A 25,041-nucleotide genomic window follows, 5' to 3' on the forward strand; every position below is an offset into this window, starting at 1 on the left:
GACTGTTTAAACATCAGTTCTAATTGAATCAGGAATTTATTGGTCAATTCAAGGAGCAAACACCTGCTAGGATTTTTGCCGTTAAGCTCCTTGTTAGAGAACAGCAACTTGTGCAAAACTATTGAAACGTTTAACAGTGTATTCAGAATGTCTATTCAAAAGCTGAGGGAAGGTCACATAAAGTTCACCTGTAAAGCTTGGAAGGCTCGTCACCCAAAAGCCAAACATCCATAACATTTTGTTTGTGGAGTATATACTCAAGGGGACAAGGCTACAGTATGGACTTATGTTTGAATAATGACACCAGTGTTACCTGTATACAATTGCTGTAAATGGTTAAAGTACATAGAAACAATCGGCAAATATCAGCCATTTAGCCAATTACTCAACTATTTTTTGCCGAATTTTGAAGGGCCATAAATGATGATTTGAGAGGTCAGCTAACTAATCTGTTAGGTCTTAGTTTTATTACAAGCAAATACGGCTGGGTGTAAAAAGTACATAATGGTAAAAAGTTCAAATACTCTGCAAATATCACCCATTATATTTGACCAATGTTTGGGGCATAATCCACCAGCCAATTGAACTGTCAGGCCTTTTAATTTGATTTGATTAGTTGCTGATTTATTGATTAATCATTGCAAAAAAATCAAAGTAAGTTTCTTAATGAGTTTATTATGGTAGTCTTTCCTGTTATAAATACTTTCTGTGAGATCATAGTGAAGTGTTTAGAGTACCTAAGATAGAAAAACATGATATAATGCAAATCATCTCAAATAAAACATTGGCAAAAAAAATAAAAAGACTGATTAAAATCTCCCTCACATGATGAATAAAGGCTTTCTCTACAGCTACTGTACGTAAACCAGAGCAGACTGTAAAGTGATGTCAGAATTGCTGATATATCACAAAAACATATTTGATTTTGCATGTACGCCAAGGTGTGCCAAGGCCGCCACTAAGTTTCTGGGATAATTGATTTAAAATGCTTACCCTTGGTGTGGCTCGCTCCAGTTGTAAAGATTGCGTGTGCGACTCACCCACTCTTTGGGATGAAACTGCATGCGAGCAGGAACCATAAAGTCACACACACCAAAGGGCCAGCGAGAGAAGCTGCGACTCCAGCTCGAGTCTCTCTCATGCAGCCCAATACATGCAAACACATCTCTCCTAGAGAAAAATTAAGTGTGTCAGACATACAATTAACCCTTTTCTCCCTCAACTTAATATTAGTAGGCTAATTAATTTGTATATATTTGCTTTTTTTCCCTGTGCGCGCTTGCATCTTACACTAAGTGCTTCTCACCAAAGCCTCAGGCTTGAGACCCTTGTTTAATGTTGCCCTACTGAAAGGCTGGCATTTTTTGCCAAGCAAATACTGCCCCCTGGTGGACTTGGTATTAACAGGTCTCACATCACTTTTAGAACTGAGGCAAGGGAGACTATTTACCAAAATCAAGCAGATAGGTGATGAGCGAGTTATCAAAAGGCCGTGTTAAGCACTAGGTCAACCATTCCACTGCATAATGAGATCACCTACTGTTCAGTTGGACCATTTCGGTGGATAATTTTAGCATTAGTTTGTGACTCACTGAGAGTTGTCAATCAGAAACTGCTCCAGATTGAACGTGGCTTTCTCCCGGGAGGGGATCGAGTCCAAACGGCGTCCAGGAAAGTGTACCCCACTGAGGTGAGGTCCCACTTTTGTCACGTACCAACCATATGTCATCAGCTAGAATAAAAAAGAAGAGGGTTTGAGTTTGTTCAAAACCATAGAATCAGAAAGCGCATGTGCTATAACAGTCAATGGTGTATATTGTGCCGTTAAAATTGACACATTAAAAATATTTGAATTTTTAATCATTTGAGTAATTATCACATTTTCAAATGTAAAAAAAGTGACTATGGAGAAGGTAGTAAAGGAAAGTACAACAGTTCAACTTATCCACTTTATTTTACATGCAAGAAGTTTTTCGTGCTTTCTTTATGATTATAGACTGGAGATGAAGTAATATATTTCCTCAATATGGATACCAATCATAAGTAGCCAACGAGGCCAATAACCAATAGTTGGAACTGATATTTCAAGTAAAAGGGGGAAAATTGGCTTTACATGTCGCAAGCCAACAGTAAAAAGTGGTGCATTATTATTATATGTAAATATATAATAATTATTATTAAACAAACTGACTTCAAACTTTTAGAAACAATTTTTTAGCATGTCTTTATTGAACCTCAGACTTGCATTGAGTTGATTTTAATTATTTTATTTTTAAAATACATTTTAGACAACATAAAGCTGTTGTCAAGTTTTTTGCAGTAAATCAAGTTCTCCAAATGAAAAAGTTCAAATTCAGTTATTATTGTCTTAATTTCAAAACACAAACAAAAGGTGCTGAGTGTTTCCAGAGTGAACAGACTTTATTACGAAGTTAATTGAGAAGTGAAATGGTTCCCTGAAGGTAAGGCATTCACTATCATTGGTGGCTATAGATGTCAAAGATCCCTTTTTTAACTGGGCTGTTATTCAATAAGGTAATTAAGGTAATTAATTCAATAAGGTCATTTGCTGCGATTGATAGCAACTTAAGTCAAAAATCAATTTTAAATGGGCTGGCCATTAGTTGAATTTGAAGTTGATTTATTAACAGCCAAAAGATGTTTAAAAGGGCCAATGCTCACATCAACCGATGTCAAAATGAGTCAATAATTTGCCTATCCCCAATAGAGACCCGTGGTCGATCAGGGAAACTGAGGACAAGTTGAGGCTCTGACCTCCTGGTCCACCAGGCGCACATCAGGCCGTACATCAAGACAGTAGTGCAGGTAGCGGAGGGAGTTCCCCGGCAGATCTCCTCTGGTCAGGATGATAGAGTCTGTCGAGAAGGAAGCTAAAAGCTCTCTTCCGAAACGTTCCACCACGCTGTTGCTGCTCTGATCGCATTCCCTAAGATCACCGACAAATATGGAAAGAGCAGCTTTGTTTACTTGTGTTAAATAAGGGTGCACCTTCACCTCCGTTCTAAGTGGGTTACTGTAGAAAAGAAAGTCAGCATGTTTGCTACCGAGGGCGCTTACAAGGTGCTCCGAGGGGAAGTTGTCAGTGCCCCCGCCCCTTCGCCTGTGTACAGCGCTCCAGCTGCCTATCTAATCGTGAGCAGGCAGGTGTGATGGGTGTGACAGCGCAGGCCACGCTCTCCTCTTGATCAAAGCCGCTCAGTGATGGCTGTCTGGCACTCCTCTGCACCTCGCTGGTGTAATCTGCCTCCTCGGACAGCTAACGTCTCAGGCTGAGCTCAGCGAGCGGAATCTATGTGCTAACCGTGCCTCACTTTAGCCCTTACCACGGGGTGGGAACGGAGAAACCTGACATGTTCATACCGCGGGTCTGAAGCACCGAGTGGAAACAAATCGAGTTGACTCAGGGAAAAGTTATGCGCAGGAATTTTGAAAGCTACGCAAGAAGACTATTTGTCTTTTTCTTTTTGCTTTGAACTTTTCTTTGCTGAAGTAACTTGGACACTGGAAAAGTGGGAGTTCATACAATTAAAAGTTACTAATCCTGCGGGAGCTTTCAGACCTACTGTAACTGAGGGATGCCTTTTTCATGCCGATTAGAACTAAAAGCAAAACAAAAACTTTGAAAAAAGAAGGGTTAGTGGTACTTTATGATCAGGCATGCACCAAATTTTCACAGCTACTGCAAATTTTTAGCTGAAAATGGCAACAAAAAAAGTGCAAAAACCGCTGCCAGCAAGCAGGCGTCTTCACACCCACACACAGGAGAAAGAGGGACATCTCTATGTACGAAACCACTATATAGCATTTCAGCAGGTCAAGAAAAGAACACTGGCCAGCTTCCACTTCTTTTCTGGGAATATGGGCGCGCCAAGAAAAAGACCATAACATATACCGGTATATAATAATAATTGTAAATGTATAAATGATGTGGGCTTCTTACAAAAGTTGACATTTATCAAGAAGAATGATGGGGTGAAATAGAGTGCATCTCATCAGTCTAGTTAACAGTACCTATTCAATTAACTTGGTTTTGGTCTTCCCTTTGCGTGGTTGGTATATCAATTACTCAAAATAAAGACTAAATCTGCATTTGTTATAACATCCTTCCATCCATCCATCTTCTAGACCCACATCCTCACAAGGTTCGCAGGGTTGCTGGTGCCTATCCCAGCTGACCTCAGGTAGTAAGTGGGGGAAACCCTGAACTGGGACACCTGCCAAGCATTTTTTGAAGTGTCCCGAAGAGAACCCAGACCTTGGGGAGAACATACAAACTCCACACAGGAAGGTCAAGATGGATTTGAACTCAGGTGCCTGAACTGTGAGGCAGACGTTATAACCACTGTAACACCGAGCCACCTTATATACAACATTTACCACAAAAATACTGGAGCATATTTAAATTAGCCCCGTTAGACAGGTGTTAAAACATTAAACTCGAAAAATATTCAGAGCATGTAGTATCCAGTTGAATGTCATTTTCATCATTCACTTACAGAACTGTGCAGCACACAGATTTGCTTCCCTGAGGCGATGTGTGTGAAAAGCTAAAAATATAAATAAATAAAATAAAATGAAATCAGTGCTTAGGTTTTTGGCCAAGCGTTTCTCATTTTCGGTTTTTCGGTTTTGATGAGTGCATCCCTAATTGCAATACAACTGCAAATTCAAGTGGAAAAAATCGAAATGTTACCAAGTCAAACAAACTTATTTTACACAGAATACCATGACTTTCCCCCCAAAATATTACATGCTAAGCATACAAGTTAAATTTAACACTCACCTGTGATTATTGCGTATCATGTATGACAGTAAAGCAATGGTGAGGACCCAAGCTGTGCTTTTCCAAAAACCTCCATGGCCTAACTTCCGCTCCAGCTCAGCGAGGGTCAGGCAGGAGCCGAGGCCAGCCAGAACACACACGACTGCATCACCCTGGATCCAAAAACGCTCAACCTGCAGCAGACGGCACGATTCCTGCAGTTAGGCTTTGCTGCATCACCGCAGAAAATATGAACATTATGATCAAATGATTGTTCTTACCACTCCAAGCAGTAAGGGTTTGCTGATGTCCAGGTTCGCCCTCCAAGCGAAAAACAGAGAGTATATGAGCAGCATGTGAACCAACAGCCAGGAAATGGAGTAATACATTCTAGAAAAGTAAAAAAAAAAAAAGTGAGTCCACAATTCAGCTTGCTCATTTTCTTAAAGTAGCCTGAGTCATTAGGAACAGGCGCCAAGCTCTGAATCATTTAATCATTACAGCTTAGCTGCAAATTCTACTTAAACAAATAAATAGAAAGAAAAGCTGTAACCCTGATTCTAGTCAGTTTGTTTTCACAAAAAACGGGTGTATTGGAGATGCCATGATTTGTGCTTCCCTCCAGAAACAACAATAATATTCCTGGGTCCTCTAGACCCAGATTTAGCTTATCGAAAAGTTGCAAAAAATCTTCAAATATTCAAAAAGGCATTGTAAACATAAATATATTCACAAAAATGCATTTTGATTATGGATAGGCCAAGCAGTCGTCTTGTAATTAAAAACTACATAACAGGGGGCTTAAAGTGAGGTGTTTTATATAAATGGCAGGTGGACGACTCGCTCCTTCATCCTACCTATCCATCGAGGAGAGAAGAAGGCCTAATCCCGCCAAAGCCACAACAGGAAGAGTAAGGTCTGCCATGCAATGGTCCAACTGGGCCCTATGAAAACACAAGCAAACAGGATGTGCACACAGTCTGACGGACGCGAAAGACAAATTCAGTCGCACGTCTTGCGAGAGTACTCAAGGACAGCAATTATGAAATCCTTGCCGTCCCCTATCAAAACAAACTCCTTGGACTGTGCGCTCCTCCTTTCAAACGGACTGACAGATTCGAATGACAGTGTCACGCACCCCCCCGCTGCCCCGTCCTCTCTTCTCAGCGCTTGTCAGTCACTGAGCGCTTTCTCAGAGCACACAGATAGTTTCCTGCCTTAATACCCATCTCTATTTGACAGCTTATTGAGTCTCTATATCTCCCAATGTACACTATGTGTGAGTGTGTGCTCGCGAGCGGTTGTGTCAGCTTCTCCAGTGGGTTTACGTCGCCAGTGCGACATGCCTGTCATGTTCGCCTCTCTTCCCCATTTTGAAGGTGCGCTTGTCCATCACGCGGCAGGGGTGATGAGTAGCGGTGGGTGCCTAGCAGAGGAATGGGGGGCATCATCAATGGGGGAGGGGGGGGGGGCCTTAAGATGCACAGGCGCCCATTCCATCAGCTGGAGAAAGATACGAGGAGTGGAATGACGGCGGCACTGGTAGTGAAGAGCAGTGGGATTGAATCGGGTGGGGTGGAGAAAACACAATTTTTTCCAGAGCCGTTACAGCAACTGTCATCACAGCTCGTCACGCTTTAAACGCCAGCGCTGAGTGATCTTTTCAAACTGCTGGTGAAACAAAACACAGCGATTTGGCCCACTAAGAAGGTTCAGTTGCGCTTTGATGGGAGAGAGGAGAAGAACAAAAAGCTTGTGAAAAAGAGGAAGATGGGGCTGCGGTCAAGTTGGTGCTGTTAAACCTTGGTGCATCATCAGAACCAGTTCAGAAGGGAGTAGGGATGACACTTTGTTAAATAGCAAATAACGATTATTTCTTAGGGGTTTAAGATTAATGGGTGGTGATCAATTCATCACATAAAGCATTATTTTTTTCAAATTGCGTTAATCTCATCTGAGGGAACAAACTGTCAATCAATTAGTTTTTGATTGATTAATTGTTGCATCTCTACTCAAAAGTAATCCATACCTGCATAATCAAACAGAATTCTGAATATACAACACATTTATGCTCCGTTAGATACAAAAAGAAGTAAAACGCAACTCACTTAAGCATCAAGGTCAGATTCACTGAACTCTCAGTCTTTGCCTGCAAACAGAAAGCATCCATTTTACTATGCCAGCGGACAAAAAATATCAAACGGAGCAAACCAAGCTAACTCTTACCAGACTAAAGGTACCATACTCAGCCCTGAGCAAGTGAGTTAGCAGGCCTGAAATGGTGGTCTGGTCCCCCCAACTCCAACGAGCTGAACTGGCGTAAGACGACAACGGCAAGAAAATGTAGGGCAGAAAGCCCAACAGGAAGCACATCCCTATGGACATAAGACTACGCAGAGACAGCTCCTGTCAAGACAGCAAATTTGCAATCAAGGACAATATTGCAAAATAGTCCACGCGCGAACCTCGGGCTTACCCTGTGTGAGTGGAGCCTACTGAGGACCCAAGGGATGACCGTCAGTACATACAGCACCAGGGTATGCTGGTTGCAGAGCCCCAGCCCACAGCAAAGTGCCCCCCACTGTGAAAACTAACAGGGGTCGATTATATTTGTGAACACATCTAAACCGGAAATGTGATCATGTCAGAAATGAAAAGCCTACTTACTTTTCGCCTTTCGGCTGCATTCTTGGCCAAGTGAAAGCTGGCAGCATAGTATAATAACAGCCCGGTAAAAAGATTGTTGAGGGTAAACACCTCAGCAACCATTGACCACTGCCAACTCAGTCTGGAAACGGCAAAGACTCCCCCAGCCAGTGCTGCTCCGGGACCAGGACCGACCAACCTGGAAGCCAAGGACAAAGGGACTACTCGACATAAACAAGTACAGACAAGATCAATTCTCAAAATTTTGGTTATGATTAGACTCATTTGTGCATTTTGATCTATATGGCTTTGTTCCCTGTTGCATATACGGATGCACAAAAGATACTGCAAAAAAGATATATATTTGTTGGGATGTACGCCATGTTCCACACTGCACATGACTTTTTTTTTTTTAAGACCTGTAAAATAGAAAGTGAAATCATTGAAATGAGGGTAGAGAACACCCTTGACTAAACAAATCTGGACTTGTTCAAAAGTATTGCCTTGTTTTGTGGGGTTTGGGGAGTGGCCTTTTATGCCACTGATTCCTCAAGCTAGCAAAGGTGAAAATGATTATCATGATTCACTTTTGGTACTTTTTTTTTGGCTCTTCTCTGTGACACTCTTGGTTTAAAGATACAGTTCAGTGGAAACGTAATACATTTCAAGCAGTCTCTTGTAGCATTTCATACAAAAAATAAATAAAAGCAGGTACGGTATACAGTATTTCTGCCGATATCGGCTCGATATTGTTATCGGAGTATTCTAGTCTGTAATATTGGTTTGATATCGGAAATGAAAAAGTCTTATTGGGGCTCCAAGATTTTGCACATTTAGCGTAGTAGTTTCATTTTGAAGTTATGCAGTCTAAGCCCACAATATTTATCCAGACTCTTTGCATTCCATTTTTCCCCCCATCACAAACAAGACCTAGAAAACCATTTGTGAATTGGCCCAAATGAGAAATATAACCCACCAACAGCCCTTCTCAAAGAAGCTAGCTGATCTCAAACAGACCGGCATAAAAAAGCACTGTGGTGGTGATAGCACTTTATCCTCAGCTTCTTAAATATAATATGCGCACAAAAGTTTCCCCCTTCCTCCTCTCCTGTAATGTCTCCATCCCCTTTTGCTGTAATTGAAGCAAACTTGGCCTAATCTGTCACACGCTAAGACCTACCACTTACTAAAATGAGAGACAGAGAGAAGAGAGAGAGGTGACAAATGATGGGGGGGTGCAGTCAAATATATGTTAACGGGTTGAGACAGTGTGCCGGATGAAGGAGGAATGAAAGCAGGAAAAAAAGTTCAAACAGAGAGAGGGCGCAAAAGAGAAATTGGGGGGGGGGGGGGGGGGGGTGTCCCCCTTGCACACTGGCTGGGAAATATGAGCAGGCTCGACAATTAGGGAAGTCAGGCAGTATGGCCCTTTCCACCATTGTGTGGAGTGGCTTAGAGTCCTCATCAGCCTATCAGCTAACTGACAGGCAGAGAGCTGCTCTATTCAGCACGGCAGATACAAGCTGCAGGCCAAACGGCTGCCAGGTCCCTTATGACCCCACAATCCCTTGCCGGTGACAGCTTCAAGCTCCATAGCAAATTAGGCGCTCTCACATTACAATCGCAGAAGACAGATTCCATTAACGGTATCTGAAATTGAGTAGAGAGCAGGCCCGTTATCAGACCTGACTCATAAGCGCCGCCATTAATCAGAAGGCATGATACCATTTATACATTTCCAGCTCTCTGCCTGCCGCTGTGATAGTCAGCCACAAAAGGCCTGATGAGACTTAGGCAAGGGGAACAATGGAGCTTTCTGAGGAAAGCGCGCTAAATCAGGGGAAAAAAAGAGGGTAGGGGAAAAAAAAAAAAACACTAGCTTGCTGACTACTTCCTCTTTTTTTCTTGGGCTTTCTTCTCCTTCACTATTTTTTCCTCTGTGTTCACTGTAAGGCGAGCTTGTGAATATATGTGCGAAAGGGCGGGTGCGGGGGACAGCGTGTGTTGGGGCGTCGAGGCGCGAGTCTTAATAAGAGATAGCGGCATCTTCCCTCGCCGCTCCGCTCCAGGAATTAGTTGTAACTTGAAGCGGGGATGAAGGTGGCGGGGGCAAACGGGGACCCCTGCACACACAAGTTTACCTCCCCGCTTGACAATTAACCTAAAGCTCACACTCTTAGCGGGGGGGGGGGGGGGGGGGGGCACTAAGGGAGGTCCACAGACACAGTTATTACAACAAGTCGGTTCTGGCTGCTTAAGCCCCACCTGATAGATATGCAGCACTTGTCACATATTCAGACACACATCTTTTTTCATCTTCTATGACTTTATTCTCACTGGGTGGCTGACAAATCTCTCTGTTTGAACTTGACAGTCCATTGGAGCCCAGTGATGTGTGCGCAGTACAGCTGTAAATGACACGCCTGTCTGGGTGGGACCACCTGGGTCCACGTCTGCCTCTCTAGATCTTCTTCTCCAGCCGAGCCGCTGCCAAAAATACACTTTGACACAGGAGTGGCCATATTTGCCGTTATCGCCTCTCTCTGTAGTGCAGGTTGCTGCTGTGTAGGAATGCCATGCCTCAGCGAGAAAAGCATGGCTGGAATGTGGCAAAACAACAATCGAGCCGAAAATAAGATGTTTCTCACCTGAGCAGAAGCACCACTTACAGAATTTCCCCACCTGGGCAATTAATCTTTTTGACAAGACAGGAAGATGAAGACTTCAATCAGACCAAATGATGTCAATTACAAATACTTTACAGTTTTTTAAATCTTCTACAGTAATGTCACGTTTGCACTTTTTTCATGCATAAAAGTCTTGTGTAACCACAACTCTGAAAAATTGTCTCGAGACCTACACTGTAAAAAATGGGTAGTGATATTTACTTGAAAAACTTGAAAGTACATTTGTTTTCACTGAGAAATTCAAAGTAAACTACTGCCAGAATGAGACATTACCACTTGAGCCACGCTGTTTTGAGTTAATATTAGGGACTGACCGACGTGGATTTTTTTTGAAAATAGGACAAATTACCGATTAATTGGCTAATCGTGTTAAAAATAAGATCTAATGACAAAATAGCACTTTTTTCCAATTAATTTCAACAGGTCTCAATTATATGCATGGTACCGTGGAATAAAATAAAAAATAAAAAACTTTCCTTTTCAGTTCACAAAATGCATTGTGTGGCAAAATTAATGAAGTTATAAGAACATTAATTTTTTCATATATATCTGTTAATAGAAGTTGAATGGGTGTCAGAGTATTTAACATGTTCCTGTATGCTTTGTTGCACTATGCATTTAATTTATTTATTTTTAAACAACCAGCTACTTTAGGTTGTGTGTAGTGACACAGACTTTGTCACAATTGACAAAGGAAAATTCTTTGCCCAACTTCCTTGCATTGCTCACCAAATCATTGCTTGTAAAAATTACTTGCTTGCTTGCTTGTAAAGATTTGCTTTGAGTTAAATTACAGGTCCATACAATGACCTAATCAACAAATTTCACGACAAATATAAAGATACAAGGTTATGGTATAGATTTATGTGTAATAAATAATTGCATAAGCGATACTTATACAACTGCTGTAAATGGTTAACAGTACATAAAAGGTAAATACTGTACTGTACATTATTAAATTACCTGCAAATGTCAACCATTCAGCTGATTATTTTTTGGCCAGTTTCTTCTGCTGTCCGATTAATCGGTTGGGTCCTAGTTGTGTCTCATGTCCAGAACATTTTTTGTTCTTTTCAAATAAGTTATGGAGATGCCAACAAAATGGTAAAACGGAGAAGAACGCAGCATGGTGGCCGTCTTCCAACCTAAAGGTCATTAGTTCGTCAACCCTTGATTTTTTGGGGGGGATTGGGGGCTGTATAATTAGTATAATGAACTCAGAAAAAAACTTTACTTGATACTTCGTTATTTAAGTAAACAAAACCTTTTTTTTTTTTACAATGTATCCTTGGAAATTAACTCGTAAAACAGAAAAATAGCACGAGCGCTTGACTTGACATTCAGACATCCTGTTGCTGCGAACCTTGATCTTAAATAATGACAGATATCAATCCTATATGAAATAATAACATAAATTTTAAAAACACATAGTGACGGCATGGTAATTGATACATCAAGGAACCAATGTGGCAAAAAGACAAAAAGTGACAAACACATACATGACTATAACAACTACAACTGATATCACAACACCTGAGATCTCAGTCACATTTGAAGAATAGCTGCCATAAAATATTCCGAGCTTATTCCATGAGAAAGATGAAAGGTAAACGAGCAAATAAGAAATGACAATGGTACAACGGGCTCTGTTAAGCAGTGTCCCCTTCAAGGACTCCACAAAAGCACAATAAAACCACTTTGAAGTGTCAAAATGGGACCTGCCTCATTTACCACTCGCGCTCTCGATACACAGCGCGTACTCGAGACGTGCCAGCAGCGGCAGCAGCCGTCTGTGCTAAATAACCGCACACAAAAGCGTGCAGCAGCCCCGTGCACTGAATGGCACTTGACAATGGAGCTGGTCGGGGCAGCCAGCAATGCACAGCACCTCAGGGAGCCGACAATAAATACCACAACTGTGCCATTGCAGATCAGCGCTGCACTGTTCTCGACCAAGTGTTTTTTGTTGAGCTGGAAAGGAATCACACATTCCTGAAGAGGGGAGGGAACCCGTAGAGAAGGTGCCCTGTACGGGCTGCGGCGGAAGCTTCCAGCTGGCCCGCGATCACACCCTCGGGTCTCCTCTGCCCAGCGCACCCAGCGCGCAAGGCAGGGTACTTAGTAGCTATTATAATGTGGAGCAATGCATTGCTTTGAATGTTTAAGCCAAACTGCAATTTATATATTCATTTACGCGTAAATAGTTTGCTAATGGTAAACAATCAAGACCTTTGAAATATGTGCAGCACTAGTAGTCATATTCTTTCATAGAGATGCACAACATCACGCAGACTCATAAAATACTGGCTGACCTTTGCTTTTCTGAATAAAGGAAAAAAAATGCAGAGAACCCCGCAATTGGTGGGGGACCAAGTCGGCTCATGAATAGCGGAAATCCATGAATAATGAATTGAAATGCATTAGTGCTGTCAAGATTTAATTAAAAAAAAAAAAAAAGAGAGAAAAAAAGGCCTGGAATTGATCCAACTCTTTTAAAATTCTCACCAAAATATTTTTGACAAAAAAAACTCTGTTACTCATATATTATTTTTAACTTAGATATTTTGTCCTATGGTGGCACCAAAAAGATCATAAGTTTCTCAAACGTGGAGTGTACTTGGGTTTAGTTTGGCAAAGAGCTTTGCTACATTGGCGGCTTTGTTACTATCGTTACCTGTGGTGAAATCGCAGCTGGGTGCTTTGCATTTATGTGGTAGGCTAAACTTGAGCTGCATGTGTAGTAAGCAACCTTTTTTTTTTTTTTTTTACAACGGATCGCTCTATATTTATTAAAGATGCCATCGGGGTGTTTTTTAAAGTAAAATTTATGATCCATCGGACAGATAACTTTCACACGCTCTTCCATTTTCTTTTTTCCCTCCCACCTACACCAGGAGCCTATTAGGTTTTGTCAAATACAATGACAGCCAATTTGTGTCTACTTCAGGGTGTGATTGAAGTTTGTTTTCTAAACCCCAACAACTCAAGTATGAGAAGCCTGAAGCATAGGAACAAATCATCATACAGAGCATAAAGTTAGAGAATAAAAATGAGGTTCGTGTGATTAAAAAAACCAATAACTGGCTATAGTTAAATTACATTGATTAAAAAAAAAGAGCTGTTATAAGTCAAAATAGGTTTGTCCCCAAAGAACAAGCAGAATTGGGAGAAAAATAATGTTTTGGATATTCATTTTAAAGCAGTTCGGACACAACCTTCAACTGGATGGTGATCTAATATATTAAGCACTGCAAATTTAGCAAAGGAGCAAACCAGAATTAAAAAGCTTTTTTCCCTCCAGGGAAAGATGTGACTATTTTAGATTGAAAAGGGTTCTTTAAGAAGGTGTTTCACAAACAAGTCATCACTAATACTAAGTAAACGATGAACGGATTAAAGACAAGGATTGTGTCCTTTCATTACTGCCTCGGTATAATTTTTTTCAATTGCTGATTTAAAAATACTGTCAAGCACGGCTGATTGTGGGATGCCGCAACCCAATTTTAGACCAATTACTGAAACATACTGTGCTCGCTCATTCTTAGTGTTCAACAAGGATGCAGTCTGCTCCACAAGCGAGGAGGATAAATGAGGGACCCCGGCTCTGCCACTCAGACACCTCTCCGCCAGGAAGCGCTCCAGTGCTCCTAGTGCGTATAAAATTAATCACCACAATTCTGCTCAAACAATGCAGACACTGACATGACAATTTCTCCCGCAATGCCATCATAATCTCAGCCCAACACACAATAAATTGCAGGAGGAATAGGGAGAAGCAATTTACCCTCACACACACACACACACACAAAAAAAAACATGTTTATGCAATTCACTGACAGCCATTTTTCCACCAAAGTCATTAGGCACACGGCAGTGATACATAAACGTTGCTGTATAGATTCCATTAACTAATTCTGGCTGAACTGTAATTGCCGAGTCTGATCCGTCTCCATGCCGGGTGCCTTATTAAGACTGCCTGTGGTGGTTGCGGAATGTAATATTGACGTCGTCCGAGACAGACACAATCTCAGGCCTAAGGGCGAAAAGGACTATTAAACTGGTAGTGCATTCTGCCGTCTATGCGGCCCTCCTCCTCTCCGTCCTCATCCCATAGCCAGTAATGAGGAAATAACATCTTCATTAAACATCTGTTTAACTGTATTAGAGAATGAGTCCCGGGGGAAACATTGGTCATGCTGATGGTGGGAGGAAAAAAAAAAAAAAAGAGGGTAAAGCAGGGTTATTGGACCACAGTATAACACGGAGAATAGAGCAGAAAAATATCAACTAGGTCTGTCCCGATCGCATTTTTTCGTCTGAGTCACCTGATCTTGAGTACATTGAAAAACCCAAGTTGGGTCAGAAGTTCCCCCAAAGATTAAATTAGTTGTGTTAAATGCAGCTTTATCCTTTCTGTCATCCAAAATTCTCTATTTTCACCCACTGCAAGTCATTCTTGCACTGTCTCTGCCAACATGTTTCCATATTGCAGACATTATCAGTGGTAAATTAGGCTTGCTTCATATTGGCTTCTCGCAACTACTTCCAGAATGTTTGCAGCGCTTACTTACGTACGTGTCTCTTGATCAGCTGAAAATGATATAATTGGTTCCAATCGGGATCGGGAACTGGACATCTCAAATATCAACATCCACAAATTGGGATGTGAATGCCAAGTACTGTAATGCAATCAAGTATTTTACAAAAATAACAAAATCAAGAACATTAGAGAGCACCTAAAATTCCTATTCCAAAACCCCAAGTGAGTTGCGAAATACGCTCTGAGCATGCACTGCTTGACTGAAGATTTGGCAATGTTGTTCTAATGCACCATTTGGTGATTTAGGTTGCCCCAAAAGATGAGTGCTGGAGCCCATTGCATCAGGCAGTACAGAATGGAAGCAGTTCAAGCATGAGCTGCTCATTGGTTGATAACAGACTGTGTATGAAAACTAATGGGAAGGGAGGTACACTCACAAGAATGATGCTAGGGCATCAGAGTGACTTTTCAAACGCACCCTGTGATGATGAAACTGGGCGCTCCTAAATACTGCCTGGAAAGATTTTGCTTTTTTCGTTTAAAATGGTTTAAAGCCACCCGTTTTTATCCATTTCAAAAACGGCATCACAGATGCTCAGGACCAATCAAGGCTGAGCTTGCGTATGTCACATGGGCAAATTCAGAAAAAAAGGGCTGAAAGAGAAAAGACGTATTATGTGAACAAAAATGTGGCTCTAGCAACATGCATCTTTTGGAAAACAACATGTCAGAGAGAGAGAAGAGCCAAGCAAGGCCAAAATATCATTTTAAGCGTTTTGGTGATAGGCCTCTTGTTACCCGAGATATCAGCTGGGCCAATTTATAGCGACGGAGCCTCTCAGCCAGGGATCGAGAAGGACAGACACGTTTGGCGAGATTATTATGTAATCGCGATCAAACTAAAAATGCTGATGTTTGAGCGTTCCAGGGTTGTTTTTCTACTCTGAAGGCTGTCAGCACGCTAACGTGGCTGCTCCCGGTTTCTCGGGATAAGCTCAGGAACGGGGAGAGATCCCTCTAAGGTAGTGGAGATACAGAGCAGCTTTAGCAGATAAAGTGTGAACCGAGAGCGAGCGCAGAATACAGAGCTGTCCGGATTATCCCGTTATGATGGGTGCATTCCTCCGGAGTCTCACGGCTGAGGCCCGTAGCATTCCGCGAGCCAAGTCTTTTTCCTCAGTGAACCTCTCAGTGCAATCGGTAGTAATTATCATTATGTGCGCCATCCTCAAAGGCTTGTCAGGCCACGGTGCGAAAACATACCAAGACGTGCAATTTGACCATCAAACCACATGATCAAGGCAAGAGCGGCAAGTGGAATTGACAAATCAAAGGGAAGTGTTACATTTCTACATTTGCCCGAGCGGAGTGCCTTCCAAACCTCTGAATGCACATTAGACGCCGCGATCCAGCCGACTAATTTAAATTGATACTTCAAAGGTTTGGACATATTTCAGATGAAGGTGCCAGTCTCACAATTTACTTTTTAGACAAAATGGCCTTCGTGTAAAATTAAAATTACATTTTTACGTGTGGGCATGAAATTATTGTTTGTGTGGGAATAAATTGAGCAACTTAGATGATTAAATCCTCAAATGCAAATAATCATTTGATGGCAGACATATAGGTTTGTTAAGAATGATCATTTTAATAATCGATTCATCTATTGATTATTATGTCCATTATTCAATGATTTTTTTTCAATCTTTTCATTTCCAACCACTTACTGAAAAATAGCACATTTTTTCCCCCCAATCTGGTTGCTGGTTTGGTCTGTAACAAGAAAATTTGCAAAAATTGTCATCGTTTTCCAAAGTAAAGGCAATCTTTTATTTTTCACAGTGATTCTGGGGGGGGGGATTTGTTGCCACATGAAGAGTAATTGTGATATGAAGTGTACTTGTGAATTACCGCGAATAATAAATCCAATGATTTGGTCAGGATTGTGATGTTGATTAATCGTTGCATTTCTACAGACACCATTAAAGGGGGAGCAGGCATCAACTGGCCAGTTTTAGAATCATGTTGGTCAACCAAAATACAGAGGACCTCCCCACCCCCTCTTTTTGGCTACAAAATTACTACACTTGCTGATCTATAAACCCAAACTAGGTCCTGAACAGATAACAAAAACCTTTTATGTGTGTGTGAGTGTTTTTTTTTTTTTTAAATTGAGCCCATAGATTACATTATGTTCACACTCAACAGCTTATGTTATGTGACTGTTTACTTTGGCTGAAGTCCTTGCTAGCCATCAAGCTCCAGTTGAAGTAGAGTGGTGTGGGATGTTTCCATAATGACTTTTCACTTTGCCATAATCCAAAATTGAATCTAAATCCCCAGAGATTACAAACAGGGCTATAGTTAACATGCACACTGTGAGCCAAAATGCTCCCAGACAGCATGGGTATTTCTGGCCTAGAAGTTAACAGCCTCAACGTCTGGCCAAGAGCTACTTCTACTCTTCCGACTGAATAGGAATTCAATCATTAGGCCGTAGGGCCATAGGAAAATGAAGGTCCCAAAAGGCATATCTGGAAAATGCAGTGAGCTCGAAAGCCCTACTCTAAAATGATCACAAAACACTTTTTGTTTTAAATGAAATAGTTAAATATTAAAGGATCAAATTGTGCTTTGGACATCTTGTTCAGTATTTAACTCTTTTAGTGCCAAGTATTATCAGAAAAGTGCCAGTATATTTAGCTTTTTCACTCATTTTTCAAGGCCAATGGAATAGGAATATGTGCTACGCCTATGTAAAGATGGGTGGAATCATACGAAAGATTGATTTCCATTCCTTACTTTTACAAGAATTACAAGTATGTAAAGGTCACAGTTATCACTACGGTGCTCAAGTGGCTTAGTATTAGATAAACACTACTCAAGGGGGTTAGCTACCCTCCATAAAAAAGCATGACAAGAATTGTATTACTATTTTTATGACTATTTTAAAAGACAAGAATTCTCGTCCACTGAGAAACTTAAACCACCTTCTCTGGAAAAAGAAGTTTGAGGATGCGCTTTTCTCAACACTCTGAAATGCTTTAGAGATTAATGCATGTTTTTCTTTGCCATTTTCAGCTGAAAATGTTGGGCGGCTAAAAATTTGGTGCATCTCTATTCTAGAAAAGTCAAAAACGGCTACTCTCTTTGATGCAATTATATTTGACATGCTAGGAATAGCCAGTCAGGAAAAGGGTGTAGATAGTAGTTTTAAAAAATATATGTACTATATGTACTGTAAAAGGAGAAGAGGTACAAAAACAGATTAAAGAAAATACTTTATGTGATGAAGTCAATGTACGAGACCAAAAAATGTCATCAAGCGCATGAGAGAGAAAACTTGTGAGAGAGGAGGACATGTTCCTTTTTAGACCCGGGAGGCGGGAAGCAGCAGATTACAAATCGTGCCATGTCAGGATTGGGCACATGCTGGGCAACGCAGGGGGCGCAGAAATACAGAGATGTGGTGGCGCGGGGGTTGGAGGGCATGATAATTGTGATATACATACACACACACGCACACGCTAACTCACAACGGGTGGCTGATGGGTAAACAGGCCGGGCAGGCTTGTGGCAGGGGGAGGGCAGCGCGAGCTATGCTCCTGAATGCTGAACAGAGGATTACGGACACCATCACCAGGCTGTCAGGACCCCAAAACGCCACTCTGTGCCTTGCGCAGCATCCAGATGCAAAAAGTAGTGGAAGATGCAAAAAGTAGTGGAAGAATGTCAATTGCTCTTTGGCCAAAAATGTTTGTTTCACTAATCTGTTTCCTGTTTGGTTATTTGTCTCGTGATCGTGTTACTTTTTGGCCTTCTGTCCAGATAGAACAGATTTTCAGATGTGTGAGTAGTTCATTTCAAAACGCGTCAAACAGAATCACCACACGGCGTGAAATCTCATTTTTAATCTTCATGATCCTGATTAGATTTTAGATATAAGGACCCCCGCCCCCCCAAAAAAATCACCAATATGTAAGAGTGTTTTTTTTTTGTAATTGAAATTTAGTGTAAAAAAAAATCTCATCTGTACTAACCTGCATACTGTCATGCAGAGTGTGCCACATGCCACTGCCCCCAGCACGCCGCTCATGAGGTTGACACTGTGGGCTGGTGAAAGTGTGGGCAGAAGATGCATAGTCAGGCGAGACAGCAGCGTGAAGAGCGGGTACCCGGGAGGATGGGCCACCTAGACACACACACACAGATCACAATGAGTGATGTCTAGAGACAGATTTGGTTGACTAGAATATTTCGGATAAAAGGCATAAGACTGGGGTGAGAGTGACAATGTAAAAATATGTATAAATATTTCCATCTATTCGTTCTGTTCAGTACCAAATTCGGTGCATTTCCATTATCATAAAACACAAGTTGTTAAACATGGCTAAAAAAATCAGGACTAATTACTGTTTTTTTTTTTTTTTTCTGTAGCAGCCCATTGATTGGTAGCTAAAGCATAGTGCAATTACAAAATTGAGAAACTTGAATGTAACGTTGTTTTCTTACAAAACGTCTCATGCCCAAAAGAAAATTAACAAAATATACTCCATGTCACTCCAATGTGTCTTTTGTAGCCATGATTTAATGCTTTGTTATATTCAGATAGGAACAATACGTTTTCTTTTCAATTTTACAGTATATTGATGGGCATTGTCATTGGTGATGCAAATTTTCAGCAGACAAGCCAGAAATTTAACACATATGGGCCACACAAGTTTGCAGAAAGCAGCAAAACAGCTTTCAATGAGAGCGGGGGCAGTTGAATTTCCACCATTTTTTTGTTTTTGTGCATCCTGCTGCCATTCAAGAACGGGCTGCGTGGTGATAAAATGGCACAATGCATAGTACGGAAGCCGGCAGGAAGCGTATTGATTTCTGTTTTATTTTTAATATTGATTTAATGACATCTTATATATGGAGGTAAATTGTAGTTAATGAGAAACACAATTTTTATGTGAATTCTACCCTGCATTACTTTTCCCTACGCTAGTCTACTCCGCTCTTCACCAAAGACTAATTGTTTATAATACAACATGGATCAAAGTGGAGCATCTGGCGTCAGCCAGATTGAAGGATTTTACCTACGCTGAGCAATTGCGCGACGAAGCTAGATGCTAATGCTAATGTGAACGCAAGCATTGTTTCTCTTTCTGTCACTGAAGCGATCACTAAGCTATTTCGCACAAATGTGGCAACTGGCTACTTTTGCTTGTAGATTGCAGTGCTGATTTGGGCATTGCTTTTAAAAGTCATAATTTTAGTCTATGGATTATGAACAATAAACTAATTTGCTCATATTTATTTTTTTAAAGCTTCACAAGACCAACCTGCGGGCCTGATTTGTCCCATGTACCGTGCATCCCCATTGGGTTGGAGTGTACTCATATGAAAAAGTATTTCAAAAGGGGTACAGCAATGAAAAAAGTGTGAGTGTCCGTCATAGAGTCATGGTTCACACAGGTCTCTATCACGTGCAGTAGTTGAGGTGCGGGAAATTAGCGATCCGAACAGGGTCAGTGGAAAAGAAAATGAATGACACCAAAGGCATCTCCTCCTTGCGCTCTTCACTTGTCTTTCTTTGGCCTCTTCCCAAGGACAGTGCAGCTCCCGAGAGTACGCAGCACAACACGTGATCTCGGCCCGCCCCAGCCCATTTCCGAGCCGCAGTCGTTCTCGTCTGGGGGATCTCGGCAATCACAGCAATTAGCCGCTAAGTCTCCTTTGCCCAGATAAGGGCTCAGTCATTAAAGACTGATTCATTTCCTGGCGCTGATAGCACGAGTCACACTGGCAGAAAGAAGGGGCAACGCTTCAGCTGAAGACAGTTCGCAAAGGTGAGTCGGACTACTTTGCCGGTCAACGGCAGAGTATTATAAAATTACACCGCATGCCTTGAGTAGACTTTGGAATAAAACTTGAAGGTCAGAAGACACATCTAGCGAAAGAGACGGCAGCTCAAATGGTATATTTGAGCACGAAGGAATGAAATGGGGGGAAAGGTTCAAGTTTAGGATAGCTTAGACAAAAAGTCAAAGAGACGAAAGGGGAGACCGGCTCTCGGGATGAAAACGAGCTCGTGGGACACAGGGGTGGCCTTGCGAGGCCTTTGGGAGGCCCGCGAGGCAGTTGGGCAGGCCACACGGACTGCAGCCCTAACGGCAGGATTACTGGCATAGTGACACCGACACAGCCTCCCTAAAAGGATCACAGCGGCGTAATAAACTTTATTAAATAATAAAACTTATTATAACTGTTAACCCGATTTAGTTCATTCTTTGCGGCTTACACACACACAAAAAAGAGGGGTGGATATAATAAGCCTTATACCGTACATAAGGCAAAGCCTACAAAAGCCATCGCCTTACTATTGACTTTAATTGGATTTGAAAAACGGGGAGCAAATTATAGCATTCTCTACTTGCAACTTAGTAAAATAAGTGTAAAGAAAAGAAGGGGGAAACCTGTGGACTGAAACTGAATTAATCTGCTTTCTGCCCATGCTTAATTAAACTTGCTTAATGCTTCTAAGAGTTAATGAGTGAATTGATTAAACAATAGAGCTAATACTTACCCCCAGCTCACATGCAGTGGTGATCAGCTCTCCTGTGGAAGAGAATGGGGGGAGGAAATTAATGTAAACCCAATAATTATTATTAAGAGACAAGTCTGCTCCCAAAGTTTTCCCAAATCAAATACTTGCACTGGGGTTTTGCATTAATTTGCTAGGATCAAAACCTGCAAATCTTCCCAGTGTGACATTTCCTAAGCGGCACGCTCATTCTCTTCAGCGCATGCCTCTCCCCTGATGCCTCCCCTCCCTTTGCCGGCACATACACACGTACACACGAGCCATTAGACACCCTAAGACACACATATGCTGATCTGAGAAGAATGCTTCCAGTCCCATCCTCCCCGTGCGTCAGGGTCTTTCTTCTGCCACTCTCCGTGCGTCTCTGCCAGTGTCTCAGTGTCGCCTTCAGTCCGTTGGGCACAAACAGGAAAAAAAAAAGACGACGCTGGTGACAGTCACAGAATGAGGTAAGCTGCAAAAAAATAAGAGCCGACTGCACAATTTCATGACAGGCTCTGTGTGAGGCACAACACAGAAAGAAAAGATACCCCACCGCTCCACCCCACTCCTAAAAGCTATTTGAGCGAGCTTTAATTTAGCTGGGCACAAACCCATTTGTGCCAGAATGCACCCAGAGAATTTCAAATTATGTTGATTTACCACCCTATGTTTACATCTCCCACTCATGAAAATTGAAATTTGGTTCAGATTAACTGACACTGATAAAGGTGTGGCTTCAAGACAGTACCCTCTACTGGCACCAGAGAGAATGTCCTGCTTCGTCTTACTCAAGAATGTCCTTATTTATTTTTTATTTTTTTTTGTAAGGTCGTTTGTCAAGTGCAACCTGAGTCTGAACGCTAAACAGCCCAAAACTGTCCTGCATGCATGTGCATTGAGGACAGCGAGCATGCTTAACGTATTTACAGAAGTAGCTGGCGATATTGAAATGGCGGTCCGAGCGGTGGCAGAATATTGTCAATCTGTTCAATTTTAGGAGTAAATCAATGATGGGGAGGGGAATTTTTGTCATGCCATTTTGTGCAGTGCCAGCAACGTCTTTCTCACTTGTTCTGAGCGAGCAGCTCACTCGCTCTGAGCACATAAGTATTTACTATGCAAAAGAGAAAGACAGAGACTAATTACAGCATGCTCTTGCTTCATTGAGTTATCTTTGCCTCATCTGCTATTGTTTTGTTTTTTTCAAACTGCTTGCATCCTGCATCCCAAAAAAAAACATCTGAATTGCACATTAAGTCCTGAAGCCCGAGCCTAGCTAAGTTACAATTATGTTTCAAAGGTTATCGCAACAATATTTGCTGACCTAAATTGTACAAATTTGTATGCACTGTATTGCATGCAAAATAAGACATTTTACTAAAATCGATTGTTTTATCCTAACATGAACATATCAACATACAAAAAGTAAGAAAATGAAGAAAAAAAGGCCGATGGCGCACAGAAAGACACTCATATTTTGCGACCTCACTGTTACAGTGATTTAATGCCTACATCTGGTGCCACACGAGGATCCCTAACTCTTATCAGTCTAATGGAGCATGAAGTCAGAACTCCTCCACCTGCACGGCTTAAACACTTTCCAGCTCCATTTCACCTGGCACGAGCATCCGGTTTCCGCATTTGCTTGTCCTTCGTCAGCTTCTCATTTTCCCTGAGCGGCTGGCTGCATACTTTTTTCCCCCCATTCAACATAAATCAAACTGGGTGAGCAAAAGCATCTTGCAGCGAGGCAGCTCTGCATCCCGTCTCCCCAAAAACTGGAAGATATTGACTCAACGGGGGAGCAGCGAGGTTGCCAAGAGTCTTTGTGATAGTGGAGCATGGGCACCCACACCGGTCTTCCCGTAATCCCCATCATTTCCACACTCCACATTCCTAGACAACAGTGCGCCCGCGGGGCTGTGCTCAAAACTTCTCCAGGGCACATCACACCTAAAGAGATTAGGACACGGAGACGGAGACCTGGGGAATTCAGCTGGCACTATCAGAGCGGGCATCCTGCACCGTCCCTAAACACTGTGGAGAAGGGGCTGGCCATTTTTTCAAAGCACCCCCCACTCCCATTTTGCCAACCTCATTCATGAGAGCAGGCAGGCTAGTCGCTGCTCTCTCATCGTTCCGCATTCATATCTGGCTCAGCTTTTCATACCCTTGCAATGTGCAAATGTGCGTTTCTTTTCGCAACTTGTACGCCAGACCGCTGCTAAGCTAACAAGAAGCAGAGCATTCATTTGGCCAATTTAAAAGTCTGTAACTTGACAATCTCAAGTAAACACTCTTTGCAAATGTGCAAGGTATTCTTTCACACACTGCATTACAGAGAATGTTGGAAGACACGTTGGCCTACACAGCATGAAGGTAGGGAGTGAAATACTATATATGTAATTAGACATGCACAGAATAACAAATTGGTATTTCATTGTGGAATTGACAAAGTTCTCACATTGCAAATGCAACATTTGCACTTTGCGATTTCACTAATTTTTGGATTGGGCAACGTGTTTCGACTTGCCATAATGTAGGAATTTCAGCAGTTAAAATGTTATTTTTTTGTAATCTATTTTATAATTTAATTATTTTACAAACATAATTAATACCTTTCAAATTGCATTTTGCCACATAGAACTGACTCAAAATAGCGTCAAAGTTTCTCAGAGCTCAGGTAATGACAGATCAAGGATCACCTTTTTCCTTGGGTTTGGTCTTGTGATGTTTGCAAGCTGAGCTGTGATTGGTTGTTACCTGAGCCCTGAGCACATTTGGTGTACTCAGTCGACAGCAGTGGTAAAATGCATTTTTAAAAATATTAACTGTACATGAAAAATATTGATCAATTAACTTGGCCATGAAAATGGCGAGATTAGTAACGTATCCCTCAAGAGTTTTTTTTTTCTCTCTACATTTACAATTATGAATAAGGGGGGCTTAATACCTACGATATGCAAAATACTGTGGCGATCGTTTTCGATATTTTCAAAGGTTTAAGTGGGCATGAGTTGAGATGTCCATGTGAATTTTGATATCGACTGGTCGTAAATTTCTCAGCCCGACTAATTTACAATGAGCGTTTTAGACTGTCCCCAACTGCGTTATTTTAACCTATGGGGGGAAAATGTACAGTGTAAAATGTTTCCTTAAATTTGAATTTTGTTTCAGCACAAAAACGAGCAACAGGATGGGGCTATAGGAAACGCAACAGACCCACGTGACTCGAAACAAGGAAGCTGTAGGATGCTGACTAGCATTAGCACCAACCTGAATCTCCGCCGGGGACTGTTCTCTGCACACACGGCACATAGAGAGCGAGTACACAGGCGACGGTAGCACCAGTCAAAATCCAGCTCGTTTTCTCTTCCGTTGACATTGTTTACAAATGCCGACGGTTTCACTTGAATAAAAACGCGTTGCACTTGCACGCAGGAATAAAGCTATCCGACTCGATTTACTTGAAAGTCTCATTGAGCAGAAAGCTTTCAAAGCAACACCTCTTTTCCTGGTACATATTCGCGCCAGCGAGAAAATCTCGCGAGACTACAGCAATTATTTTTAAATAATGATCAAATAACAAATTGTAATTTTAAAATCGTTATTCGAATAAGTTATTCAAAACAAGCTCAAATAGAGTCATGATGAAATGTTTTTTTTTTAATTATAAATGTTTAATTGTAAACGCTTGATATTGTTGACAGTCAAACACCCAAACAAAAACGTTTTATCATATATTTCTAAATCTAAAATATTACTTGGAAATATAAAATGTGCCATTGTTCTAATACATTTAAAGTTT

At 41.5% G+C, this 25,041-nt stretch overlaps 1 protein-coding gene across 2 annotated transcripts in view; it reads right to left on the minus strand.

Annotated features, from left to right (window-relative positions):
- The window catches only part of tmem260 (transmembrane protein 260), a 30,269-nt gene extending 5,538 nt beyond the window's left edge, over window positions 1–24,731 (minus strand). Inside the window, exons 1-13 of one of the 2 annotated variants that reach the window (XM_088433501.1) lie at window positions 24,510–24,731; window positions 21,234–21,265; window positions 18,697–18,848; window positions 7,451–7,628; window positions 7,260–7,373; window positions 7,010–7,189; window positions 6,892–6,932; window positions 5,641–5,727; window positions 5,065–5,173; window positions 4,805–4,977; window positions 2,776–2,947; window positions 1,593–1,732; window positions 994–1,170 (exon numbers count right to left, since the gene is read on the minus strand). In XM_088433501.1, the coding sequence (XP_088289627.1) occupies window positions 994–1,170; window positions 1,593–1,732; window positions 2,776–2,947; window positions 4,805–4,977; window positions 5,065–5,173; window positions 5,641–5,727; window positions 6,892–6,932; window positions 7,010–7,189; window positions 7,260–7,373; window positions 7,451–7,628; window positions 18,697–18,848; window positions 21,234–21,265; window positions 24,510–24,618 (1,664 nt within the window). In that variant the 5' untranslated portion in view covers window positions 24,619–24,731. Of the gene's footprint in view, window positions 1–993; window positions 1,171–1,592; window positions 1,733–2,775; window positions 2,948–4,804; window positions 4,978–5,064; window positions 5,174–5,640; window positions 5,728–6,891; window positions 6,933–7,009; window positions 7,190–7,259; window positions 7,374–7,450; window positions 7,651–18,696; window positions 18,849–21,233; window positions 21,266–24,509 lie in introns of those variants that run through there. The other variant, XM_088433502.1, reaches the window with a different exon arrangement.
- Between the last annotated feature and the right edge of the window lie 310 nt (window positions 24,732–25,041).

Source organism: Hippichthys cyanospilos, chromosome 14, assembly GCF_059441005.1.
Source record: "Hippichthys cyanospilos isolate Australia breed blue-spotted pipefish chromosome 14, RoL_Hcya_1.0, whole genome shotgun sequence".
Classification (NCBI taxonomy): domain Eukaryota; kingdom Metazoa; phylum Chordata; class Actinopteri; order Syngnathiformes; family Syngnathidae; genus Hippichthys; species Hippichthys cyanospilos.